The following is a 13,424-nucleotide window of genomic DNA, read 5'->3' as shown; positions in this document are numbered from 1 at the left end:
TGCAGTACTCACAGATGAGGGACGAGGTTTTCAAGTCCAACCTGGTCTGCGCCTTTATTGTGCTCATCTTCATCACAGCTATTCAAAGCCTGCTTCCCTCTGCCAGGTAAGGCAACGGAAACTGTTGATTGTGTCGTCAGATTTCGTGACCAAAACTAGCGACAGCCTTCGCAGGACAAGTCCGATACCAACGACGGGGCGCATAGAAAACCAGGCAGTAAACTACTCCACCTTGACTAGAGAAACAATAACATAAGAAATGTAAACTTGTTGGATCTGTTTTCTACACTTAAAAAAAGGTCCAGTTGATAACAAAATCTTTCTAGCAGCTAATAAAATCAAGGTGTTATAATTAGGTTCTTTACAGCAGTGGCCCTCAAACTGGGGTCCCCTGACCCCCGGGGGTCCACGAACCACGGGTTGGGGTCTGTGAAATGCTTGTTGCCAGGCCTGAAGAGGCTCTGCTGAGGAAGGTAAAAGCCAAATCAGCTGAAATTAGGATGTAGGACAACAGTTACATCCAGAATGAGGATCTAATCTCCATCAAATCTGTAATATTAGGTGTATTTATAAATATATTTTTAAAAACATACATGATTCCTAATGTATTTAACAGAACAAAAGGCTGTTTAAAAATACTATCAGCATGAGGAATCTAAAGGGGTCCTTGGAAAAATTCTACTGCTGTTAAGGGATCCCTGGCCACGAAAAGTTGGAGAACCCCAGCTTTAAAGAAATTAATGTCAGTAATATCTATCCATCCTTCATATATACCATCTAATCTGTGCAGGATCTTAGGGGGGGCTGGTGCCTATCTCGGGGGGGGTCATTGGGCGAGAGGCGGGGTTCACCCTGAGTTCATCACATGACAACACAGGGACACACAGGACAACCACACACAAACAACTGTACCAGAAGGACGCAGTGGAGACCACGTTATTTATATGCAATGGTCGTATTTCTGGGCATTAATAAATCTCCATCATTGGGGTAGATTAAGCAGACATTAATGTCCTGAAACTGGTAGCAATGAGCTTGTGTTTCACTAACAGCTGTTAGAGCTGCACAAAGCCTTACATATCTTTAGGCTTGACTTAGACTTAGACTTTACTTTAGACTTAGACAACTTTATTGTCATTTTGTATGCACAGAGTGCGTACAGAACGAAATTTCGTTTGCATACAGCTTGAAATTTAGATGACGGGATAAGATAAAGTTACAGGGTAAAGTGCAGCAGTGAATTAGCAGGACAAAGAGATAGTGTGTGATCCCAGTGTACAGGTGAGTAAACCCTCTAGTTAAACAATATCGTTTTAAATTAGTATCTTGCATATTTTGTCAATACAATGCATTTTTTAAAGAGTTTAAAACTAGATAAAAAGCTTTGGCTGTTAATGAACACGTTATAACAAGCAGACTCTGTGGCCTTTGTGTTAAACGGGCATTTTTTGCTCCGATTTGCAGGGAAAGAATTAAACAACTGTTATTAAAAAGGTTTAAATTTAACGGGAAAGTATAGGGATAGGCCATTGTCCTATTGTTCTAAAAGATGATGTTTGAATAATATCCCAAAACTGAAGATAGTGTTGCCATTGTTGCTATTTTTCAATAAATAAATCAATAAATACCATGAAAGCATGATTAAATGCAGCTGTTTAGTGACTGAATCACACCTCCTTATCTAACTTGGGTGCTGAAGTAACCTTTGACTGTCACTGTAATAAAATCTATTACCAAGTAAAGATACCTTTAATCGCTATCCCAATAAAGAGCTACTGTTTCAATCAGTCAGGTGATGGAAGTGACATCTGCATGTAGAAAGGCATCAGTTGTCCGCTTTCCAAACCGTGTCTCCCAGTGAGGAACATATTATGTATGTAGAGTGGGAAATCACAGATGGAGGACGCGTGTGTGGCCCGAGTGCTTCTCTTAGGCTGCTCAAAGCACTTTTAGTCATGATTGGGATCTTTTGTCAGATGAAATTTTATCTCCAAATCCAGAGAAAGTAATCAGTCTGATCCTGAGACAGAATATTTATTTCTTAATGAGATAATTTCGTCATTCCCTGAGAAGTCGCTGAAAGCTTTGATGATGGTCAAGAGTGACTGTTATCTGAACCGGAAAATAAATTTGCTTTTAAACCATTATTTATGATTTCAGGTGGATAATGAGAACCGAGGGACTGAAAAATTGCCGCATTTAATATTTTTCATTCACTTGTGTTTTTCAAAAGTGGCGGTTTGTCAATAAGAGGCGATAGGGCACCGCTCCTATCAAAATTGTAAAGAAAAGCACTGAAATTACAAAATGAAAAGTCATTATCAAACTTGCTCTCTTACAGAATGAGTCTGAGTTTTGATTTTTTTAGCATTCTCATTCCATTTTGGGTTTATTTGGAGTCTAAATTTGTATTTTCTAGCAGCGAGGGATGCCAACGATACGGGTATGTGTGAGTTTAAACCTTTGGCTTCCATGTGACTTCATGCTGGTCTGTAATTGGTTACTTAAGCAGCAGCATGTAAGTTTTGACCCAAGTATTTTAAGATATATGAAAGGATTTTGCAGCTCAATCTACAGCACTTGGCACATATGGACGCTCAGTGCAGGCTGCTCTTCCTTCTGAAGGAGTCATGTGACACAGAGCGCAGTCTGAGCTCCCCTTAAACACAAGAGCTAACCTCACATGCTTCTACTTTTCTCAACCTTGAGTCAAAGTTTGTCATGGCCGTGGTTATTAGTGCACAATGCAGTAATAATAGTTTACAAACCTGCATGTCAGCTCCTCTTCTCAGTCGGAGTTCATAATCAGATGATTGATCCTGTTGTCTTCCTCTCCCATGGTTCCTTGAGCTCCCCCTCCCTCTCCCTCTCCCCCTGCCTCTGCCTTGTCCTCTCCATCTGAGTCATTGGCGGTTTTACACCAAATTTAGCAGACTGGCCAGGGTGGGGGCCTGTGTTTTTTCATGGGGGCACAGAACAAAATATTGGGAAAAAAACTAAACAGGTGAATATTTCATCGTTTAATATTTCAAGGGAGCCAAAGAGGCAATTGTGGCTATTGCAGGTTGCAGACCCCTGATCCTATCACAATACGGCTGAAGCTAAACGTGAAACTACTTAATATACTGTATACATATTATTGTTAGAGTAAAACTGTAAAAGTAAAAAAATACAATTGATCCAAGTGACCAATGAGTTACGATATGATTTGTCAGCATATATCATCATAAGACATTTATTTAAAATCATGTCTTTAGTACAGGAGCCATAACAGGGAACCGCCCCTGCTCTGAGGGGTGACTGTGACCTTGTCTTCACAAGTTACTCCATGACTTCTCAGTCTGCTGAAAGTGCTCTACAATCAGTTCCCAGTTTTTAAACTCAGAGGGATTTTCAGGTTCTTCTGCTATTGAAGGTCAAACATAAACATTTTCCACCTCAGTTGCAAAAATAAAAGAGAAAATATATGTGGTTTCCACCAAGACTTTCTTAAAGTGTTATAAAATCTGGAGGCCTGTTTTAACTGGGTGTGTTATTTTGTTCATGCAGAATGCTGACGATGGTGATCCAGTTTTCGGTCCTCATCGTCCTGCACTCCTGCCTGGTTCTGGTTACGACGGCGGAGGACTACAAATGTCTGCCTCTGGTCCTGAGAAAAGCGTGCTGCTGGATCAACGAGACGTACACGGCACGAAACGTCATCATCTTCGTCTCAATCCTTATCAACTTCCTGGCAGCAATGATCAATATTGTAAGTATAGGTCAAGGATGAAACAAATATTAAAAAGAAAAAAGGAAATGTTTGTTTGTTCTGGCAGAGTCAAGCTTCAGGATTTCCCCCACTCACTGCAGAGGGAAGGTGGTGGAATAAAGCCTTCTATATTAATGCACAGCCCATGATAAAGTTTGCATTTAATACAGGATGTTTTGCCATTCGTGGCACATTCCTACACCTGTGGGGCATATTCACACCTAGATATGCCCCACTTTGTGTCCAAGTGACGTTACTGACTGATTTTCTCCTTCCTACATCTAGGGGTTAACATCCAGTTCCCCCAGTAAATATGTTGTAGAGATTATGGTAAACCAATATTTACTCAGCTGTACTGCATGGTATTAACAATATGTGTAAACAATTTCTGAAACGTTTTTAATGTTTTACCTGGAACATTAAAGTATTATAAACTCATACACATTTAGCCAAAATTAGTCGTGATGAACTGGCATTTTATGCATTACATTTTAGGAAAAGTTTAAAGGAGCAGTAGGCAAACTTTCACCACTTGGTGGACTCTTGAGCACTGTCAGTAGACCAAAACAAGATGGTTGATAAGCCATGACTCTCTCTACCTCCACTCCAGCTGCACCCTGCCCCCCCCCCTCCCCCTCCTCTTCTCGCCTATCGCCTCGTATGCGCATATTTGCAAAGGTGACAAAGGTGCCGAACTCAGACAGCCTTTAATGGTGACGTCATTAAGTGACGGAAACGGACATGGATGATTCTAGTCAAATCCCGACCTACAACCTTACGAAAATTAATAATAAGAAGGGCGCTCTCTTCTCTCCGGACATTTTCGTTCATTTCTATGAGGTGGGCTATGCTGATACGTCATGTCACACAAAGGATTGTGGGATTCCTTATAGCTCCTTTGGGCCAGGAAGCGCATTGTAAGGTTCCTTTGCTAAACTAGCTGCGAGAGGAAGCATACAGGCTCCTTTTCCTGCCTCCTTTCTTACTGACTGCACTATTCACTCATCCCGGCGACCGCTGACACACTTTGGCTAAGAGAGTCCTAATCCCAAAAGACGATTTTGAATGCAGCCAACGTTTCGATCTGTTGGAAATGTTCTCCACCATTTTGATCCAATGCTACACTCTTCTGACGGTAGCATTTTATGGGCAGGGTGGGGCAGTCATTCGCACGGACATGCATGCACGCGCAGCCGACCTGGCTTTGTTAACAAGAAAAACACAGAGAGAGATAGTAAGTGGTGTCATACCATATTACACCTAAAAACCTTTAGTTTTTCATATCTATATCTTTTTGTTCTGTCTAAAATAATGAAATTTCGCTTATTGCTCCTTTAAAAGAATGTTTACTGGTCAGAAATGATGCTAATTCCAATGCTGATTACAGCAGCAGTAACAAAAAACAAGTAAAATAAATGAATAAATAAATATTGCACATCATGCAGACAACAAATCAGACAATCGTCCAGTTCAGTCAGTCAGCTCTAGCTGTGCAGCTGCTTCATATGGGATGTTTCTCAGCGTACCCTAATGATCTGAGCGGTCTAATTAAGATGCATACCCTTCATCCAAGAGATCAGAGCCAGGACACCAACTAAAGTTTATAATATGCTCGCTAATGCACAAGTAGTTTAACATTTACATGTGAAAAAAGTTCATTTGCAATGTTTTAGCTGATTGGATGATAAGTCATATAAAGATCTTTTAATTTGAATATAGCACTTATAACAAACTAAATCTAGCTTAATTTGGAATAATTTGCATTATTACTTTGGCAACTAGATTATGTAAAGGTTCTTCCAGTATGATTCTTGATATGTCTTAAAAATGCATCAATAGGCATTAGAGGTATAAATGCACCGCCTTGGCTGTGTGTTGGTTCAAGACCAGTCAGTAGTCTACTAGGGGGGTTAGGATGTGGCCAAGACGGGTTTTGCTGAGCTTGCAGATGACCCAAGGTCAAGAAGATTTCGTAAGCGTGACTCACATCGGAAGTCAACAACACCAGCATGACTTGCTTATGCTAATAATTAGTGGAAAAACATCTGATTGAAGTGGATACAGAGATCTCTGCTCTACAAATCTTAGAGAGTTTGTTAAAAGGTCCTATAGCAGAGCTAATTAACAAACAGCTTTACTTTTAATTTGTATATTCCCAAACCATCCATCTATCTCCATCTATTGGACCATAGTGTGACCCAAAAATGTCATTAATACAAGTACATATTTACTCTGTCATCACAATTTTTTTTCAGAGGAATGGTTTGCATTTTTAAATAAAATCAATTTTGCAGTACATTTACATTTCACCTTAATCAGTCTAATACTGCACATTTTAATAATCCACCCTGTTGGCTCTCTCGCAGCTGTGGTGTGACTTCGATAAGTCCAACACCTTCAGGAACCAGACGTACAACGAGTCTGTCTCCATCCCAGACATCTGCTTCTACCCAGAGGTACCAACCAAATGAGGTGTCGAAATTCTGCAGTCGGGTCCATCTGTTGTGTTTTTTTTTTCCCACTTCTGTGACAGTAGCACAATGATGAATTAAACATCGTCGACAGCTGCTTGCATCCCAGAAGGAGGTCTCGCCTCGGACACCGGCGACTGATGGAGCCATCAGAACGTCCAGTGGAAAATATCCATTATGTTATTTTGCTCACACAATATGTGGTTGATTGATGGAGCCAATAAGCGAGCCACATTTTTATAGCCCCGAGCTTGGGCTGAGTCATGTATTGTTGTATGTATACATCATAAACGTATTTCCTTCTCGGGGTCTGCAAATAAGATCTGTATTTAGATACACACTGGAGGTTATTTTTAGCTGCAGCAAAGTGAGGAAATATTGGATATGGGATTTAATATTTTATAAAGAGGCATAGCAGGAACTTCACAAATAAAGGTCCACGTAGTTTTGGCTTATTGCCGCTCAGCATGTGATCTCTTTTGTGGCTGGAGGAGCAGGGGATTTGATCAGGAGCTCATAGAAGTTATTTCAGTTTGTGCCCGGAGTTCATATTAATAAAAGAAAGTTCATGATGTAAACTGGCTGACTTAGTTTGTTTCTCCTAAGTGTAAGATATTCTTGAGTTGAATTTTAGGCAAATGAATCTCCAGGAACATATTCGGAGCTTTGAAATTACCTTCTCAAAAGGTTTATATGTGTATAACTAACTTGCACAGTTTTAAATGTATGTGTATAAATGTATATATAGAGACCTAGCGGCTATCTATGGTATCACAGTCAGTAGTTAGCATCTTTTTATACCAAATTTGGTCACACTAGGTTAAAAAGTCTTACTTATTTACCTAAAACTAGTTACTGTGCAGTGAAAAAATGTTACACCTAAGGCGTACCTAAGGATTACATCCTTATTTAATTGCTATAGGGTGGTCAATGGGGAGGAAATGAGGTCATGAACAAGTCAAGCCTCATTTGCGTTCATTAACCATGCATGAAAATGAAAATCTCCAGGGCTCCATCACGGTCAGTCTTTGAGAATGTTTTGGAAAGTACTTTTAAATCAAATACTAAGTTTCAACAGGGACCTTAATTTTAAATTTCTGTGAAAAAAAAGTATGTTCCTAAATAGCTAATTATTCAGTCATTGTTAGATCTTTGAGGATATTAGATTAGTTATTGGGTGATAATTAGTTTCCAATAAGTTCCTAATTTATTCCTTAAAACATCCTTATCTGATGACTGTCTATTAATTTAATGTTAGCTGGGAAAGTTTTACACGAGGATTAATTACTAACGAGTGCTAGGTAATAGTTTCCTTAAAACCAACCAAAATCAACTAACCAAAAACTACTCATGACATAATTATTAGCTGTTTAAAAGTTTAGATACGAGATTGATGTTAAAAAGTAAATAGTTCCTCATTATTTCACATTTAATAGTTATTAACTGTTAACTAAGATTTAAGGAATCATTACTTATGCATCAAGCTTTAGTCATCATTATTCTTCATTTTCATTCTTCATCAAGAAAATTTGAATAGTCACAGGTATTAGCTGCACCCAGATGTTTTTATTTTTGTTGTTTTTGTTTGTCACTTTAAAGCTACTGTTTGTACGATTTTCACACTGGTGCACCATCCAGTGATGCATTAAATGAATTACAAACAACCTGGCCGTTAAGTGCATAATAACTACTACAGAAGCCGTGGGGAGTCCTAAATGTGACAATGTAAACATGTCCGCTATGTATTAGCTAATGCTAATGCTAATAGCTGCGGTCATCGTGTGAAATGTTTTTTGGCACTGTTTCCAAGTCGCTAGTAAATTCTGTGTGTCGCATTTTTTTTGGGCTCTAAAAAAAGCGACTATAAACACGAGGAACAGGTCTTGCTGCCCAACCCAGTCGGTGAACCAACCGGCTGATGTCCCCCCGCCTCCCTCGCACATACTACCTGGGAGGAAGGGAAGACGAACAAACCAGCCGTCTCTGCCTGGAGGACAGAGCAGCTGTGGGACTGCACTGTCCTGTTTCTAATGTGACAGCAAAAATAAACATCACTGTTATATTGAATTATTTTACCTGCCCAGCAGAAAGCTGCAACCTCTGCATCCGTTTTAAATCCCCCGCTCCCTTAATAATTGGCTCCACTCCCCCTGGTAAAAGTTATGCCCATATAGACTCTTGTTTTCTCTCTGTTATTACGAAATTTTCTTTCCTTGGTTACTTTCTCTTCCTTCTCGCTGGGCAAAGAGTATGGATGGTCCTCCATTTCAACAGAAAATAGCACATAGAAAGATCTACGGTCGTCTTTGCTTGTTTTCTACGCCTCCTCCACCGACAGCATGTCTTCATATAGAAGAAATGGATGCACCACCACCTATGTGTTTATAATCTAATTAGTTAGACAGTGTCCCTTTAACATTAACTACCACTTAATCAGTACTTGATTACGATAAGAAAATTCATCTGAGCTCGTTTAATCCTTCACCTGTTAGTAACTTTTGGGGATTTAATTACTGGCCAATCCTTAGCGAGTGATTAGTTGAAGCTCTGCCTCATATGAACTGTTAAATAATCATTAGTTGATGTTAGTATTTAATGCTGCATTTCAATTAAGTATAAGGTGACGATTAAATGATAATCAGTAAATGATTAAATTTTTTGATTTAACTCTTTAATCACTAACTAAACAAAACAGATTATTTGGTGTTTATCTTAGAATATGACAAAGTCTTCAGCATACTGTTATTATCAGATATTTATTTAGAAAATGCATGGTGTCATGCTTGAATGGATCGTGTACCTGCAGCTAATCACGTTTGCGTCTTTCTCAGTATTTTGTATTCACAGGTGTGCTGGCGATGGTCACCTGTGCCGTGTTCCTGCGGCTGAACTCTGTGCTGAAACTGGCGGTGCTGCTGGTGATGATTGCCATCTACTCCCTGCTGACCGAAGCTTTCTACACGTCGCTGTTTGTCCGTTACGACACCGTGCACCACAACACGGAGTGAGTGATTTCCAGGGTTGGGTCATCTTTGGGGCAACGTTCTGCGATCCATTCCACTTTCAGCTTTTGACTTTTTCAGATTAAGTTTCATAGGATTTGCTGCTTTTCATGCTAGTGAAGCAAAATAAAACATGTCATGTGATTTTGATTATGTATTTTCCTTACCTTTCATCCCCCTGAAAGACCCAGAGTCACACATCTTCAAATGTGAAAAAAAAACTAATTTCATAGGGCTTGTCAGTGATAACAGGAAACATTTACTGTGAGACTTTACGAGGACGCCTTGACAAAACCAAGGCAGAACTGTAAAAAATAGACTTTGGATTCAAAGGTCTCCAAGCTGGAGATCACCATTAGGTCACTGAAATGAGTTGGATTCAAATATTAAAACCCATCTAGAAAACATAAATATGGAAAAAAAAGAAGAAAGGTAAGCCTTGGGAGAATAGAAAAGGACAGTGTATATTGAAGTCCTCTAAAATCGTTAAATTTCTGCTATAATTATTTGTTTATTTAAAAAAAATATTGATCAATTTATTACAATCTTAATTTTGGCTTGTTGCTTTTAAAAGACCATTATAAGCCGTCAAATGTCGTGTAAAAAGCAATTTTAGTCTTACATGCAATCATATTCAATAACTTATATACAGCGTGTTCCAAAGACAATTGTTTGTCAGCTTAAAGGTACCTTTAGAAAATAGCAGGTATTAAATATACTTTTCATTTGGCCCAAATTTCTGTATTTTTTGTAATATTCAAATATTAAGTTTTGTGTTTTCTCTCCAAGTGGAAAAATTATGATAATTAGCAAAAAGTAATGCTGGAAATAATCAATCTCCATGTAATTTATCTATATAATGTGTTAAACTTTGTTGAGTTACTGAATATTCTGAATTTATTAAATGGGTCTACAGAGTTAGAATCATCCTCTGCAGTCATGCTGATTATCTGTCATTAGTATCGTCACATATAATAAGCTGTTTATATTAAAAATGACATGACAAGGTAGAGAAGATGGTGCTTAATCATCTCAGGTTGTTTCTCTTTCTAGACAGAAAATCAATTTCAGCTGTCGTCACTCTGTGTCAACAAAGCCAAAAAATGATTTACTATCAGGCAATGGAGGAAATTAGAGGAAAAATATGACAAATATTATATACAAAAATCAGAAATACATTTAATGAAATGCATTGAAATTTGGTCCATTTCCTAACAAAGAATGCAAATTTAAAATAGAACATTTATATCTGGTGTCTTCTACAAAGTCTCTAGGATGCTTTATGGATTTCAGCAACTTTGAGTCTAGCTAAATCCTGATTTATGACCTCGCTAACACTTTTTATGACATCTGTCTTTCCAAATTAAGTTTTCAAAAACTAGCCAGTCCACTCATTAAGGTATTGCGCACACTCACTTGGCAGACCTGTTGATTTTTGTAATGTGGTGACACATAAATCTAAAGTTGTCATCAGCATAGATGTGGTAAGAGATGCTATAACTGCATATGGACTTTAAATTAAAGGGGGCTAAGAATGGAGCCTTGAGGAACCCCTTGCAATGAGGTTTTGTTGACATTCATATTTAGTTTTTGTTTCCAACTGAAAACAAAGCAAATTTGGGATAATAATGCATTCAAATTATTCTATTCTCATTTCTTTCTGTACCCTGAGAAAGCCCTACATGCACATAGAAATAGTGTCAGCTCCACACAGGAAGGTTCCATCTGAGATTTGACCAGGACCCTCATACAGTTAAAAACAATCCTAATCATTGCACCAGTGTTTAAAACTATAACTGTGAATTTACATAAGCGCATTTATGACCAACAAATTAAAAAAAGAATAAATTTAAAACAATTAAATAAGTCTAATGCATTATGTTTCCATTTTAAAGGAGGAAAACCTCTGCAGGCGGCAACAATGGAAGATTCATGATGCCGGCTCTATTTTCATGTCTGAAATAAAAAGCTAAAATAAAACGGGATGGATCACGGCTATTGATGTTGTTCATTTAAATGATTCCTTTTCTTTTGCTTATCTTGTTTATGCCCAGTATCAATAAAAAAATAAAATAAAATCCTTCAGCTCTCCGCCTATATTGGTTGTGCTTTGCCGTTATCGATCAATGTAATTGAAATTGCATGCCACTTGGTGATCTGCCAATTTGTGTTGCGCTTCAAGCGTGACATTAAATACAGCATAAAACCTTCACGGTAACCTCGATTGACTCAGTGATGCATAAAAACTCTAACAGCTTCAGCAGCCTCGTGTTTGTGTGGACGCCACAGAGGGTGATCTGGGCTCTAAATTCCATTTTTTAGCCTCCTAACTAGCATAAAAACATACTTCAAAGCGTGTATCACTGTCACAAAATGATCCTCTGCAGTGAAAACAAAGCATGTGCTATTTCTCACTTGCTCTTAACTCTTGAAAATGCCTGGAGCGGCATCTCTACATCTCTCTGAGCTGATAATCCACAGCGAGCCTCTGAACAGCCTCTCAGTGTCGGAGATGAAAATAAACATGGTAGTCTGACGTTTTCCACAGGATTACCACTCGCCTCCTGTGCATTTACATTTTTGCTGCAGTTTACCTAAAGTGAGCAGGTTCCTTATCAAAGTTTTTCTCTGAAACTCTTTGAACTTTCTTAGGAGGCTCTCTTTTAATCTTATGGGAGATTAAGTTATATAAGCATTTACGTTTTTATTTCCCTGTCAGGAAACGGCAAACAGCACACAAACATATTTGATATGCGCCATGAAGGAAACTTTGCCTTTTTGCCTATTATTTCTGACCTTTTCTGCATCGGTGTAATAGAAAACAGAATAAGCAAAGAAACACGTTCAAGCTGCTTCTTCTTTTCTTCTTGTTCCATCAGAAACTTCTTGGGAACCAAAGAGACATCTCTGCTCCTCATGGCCATGTTCCTTCTTGCCGTGTTTTACCACGGTCAGCAGGTAAGGCTTTCGCTGAACTTAAACTATCGCCTTAATGATTGTTCAAATAGCTGCACATGCTTCCTATTTCTGATGATTAAATGTTTTTCAGCTCTGTTTTGGTTTAAAGGCAAAGGTCCTTTGTTTCAAAGTAGGTCATTGTTGTACCTCCTTCACACTAGGTTAACTCTAAACTACAAGGAAATAAATGAGGCACAGCTTAATGGTCCTTTCAGGGTCTTCTGGGCCATATTGAGGGACAGCGGGGGGGCTCTTCATCACACATGGCATAGTAAATAGGCTGTGGAGGGTTTTTTGAGCATGAACCAAACTTATGATCATCACGGCAGCATATCCATGGTGTTCGGCTGGCACGCGCAGCCACGGCTCTGTCTGTGAGAGTTCTTGGCTACATGATACCTGTGATGGTGAGGTGGCATGGTCTGAGAGTGGGAGGATGCTGATTGGGTGCAGGACAGGGTGTGGCAAAGGAGATGATTGCATAGAACAGCGATTAGGCGAGTACTTAAAGCGCAGCATCGTAAGTGCCTTTAGACACAGGCACCTGTGACGTTTCTCCGCGTTTTTTTTTTAAGTCTGTGTTTATTCTTCTTGTGGGATTTCACTCAGAAACGCTGTCATATCTGTGTTGTCAAAAGCAGGTGGAGGTAACGTCAAAGTTTTTATAGCAGAAGCAAGGCTAGGCTAAAGATTCTCCTAAAATGATTGTAGATCTTGAGCTTTTTGCCACGTTTGCAGTGACAGAAACTGTGAGAACCTTGGCTGAGGTCACTCTCAACCAGCTGCAGCACAGAAACAGCGTTTTATCCTACATCGGCCACTGTACCCCTGTAGGGCGATAGAGTTTGTTCGTCATATGCTACAATCCATCTAAAGTTAAATACAATATTAAATTGGACATTTCTGTAAGCAAAGCCTCAAAATCATTGCACAAAAGCACCTTTTTTACCTCACTATTTGTGACTCATGAAGAACGGACTAATCAATGTAGCATGGCTCATATCACTCTCAAAGGGACTGATATCAAAACCCTCAGACTCTGACATAGACGTTTTTATCTTTTTATCTTTTGCACGCTCTAAAGTGAAAACAAAAGCTGTACATAAGTTTATTGTTTGTTGTTTTTTGTGTGTACTCTAAGCCGGAGTACGGCCTAAAAGGGAATTTCACTACAGTACCACGCGGTGACAATAAAGAATCTTGACTCTTGACTCTTGTACAGACTCGGTTAGTGCAAAGCAG

General features: G+C 39.0%; 1 protein-coding gene across 2 annotated transcripts in view; it reads left to right on the top strand.

Annotated features, from left to right (window-relative positions):
• The window catches only part of adcy8 (adenylate cyclase 8 (brain)), a 139,120-nt gene that overhangs the window by 91,206 nt on the left and 34,490 nt on the right, over positions 1–13,424 (top strand). For both annotated transcript variants that reach the window (XM_012850328.3, XM_036131225.1), the window contains 5 exons: positions 6–106; positions 3,550–3,751; positions 6,118–6,207; positions 9,054–9,226; positions 12,104–12,182. In XM_012850328.3, the coding sequence (XP_012705782.2) occupies positions 6–106; positions 3,550–3,751; positions 6,118–6,207; positions 9,054–9,226; positions 12,104–12,182 (645 nt within the window). The remainder of the gene's footprint in view (positions 1–5; positions 107–3,549; positions 3,752–6,117; positions 6,208–9,053; positions 9,227–12,103; positions 12,183–13,424) is intronic.

Source organism: Fundulus heteroclitus, unplaced genomic scaffold (genome assembly GCF_011125445.2).
Source record: "Fundulus heteroclitus isolate FHET01 unplaced genomic scaffold, MU-UCD_Fhet_4.1 scaffold_42, whole genome shotgun sequence".
NCBI classification, from domain to species: Eukaryota; Metazoa; Chordata; class Actinopteri; order Cyprinodontiformes; family Fundulidae; genus Fundulus; species Fundulus heteroclitus.
Note: the sequence above shows the minus strand (reverse complement) of the source record. Positions and strands in the feature narration are given on the sequence as shown.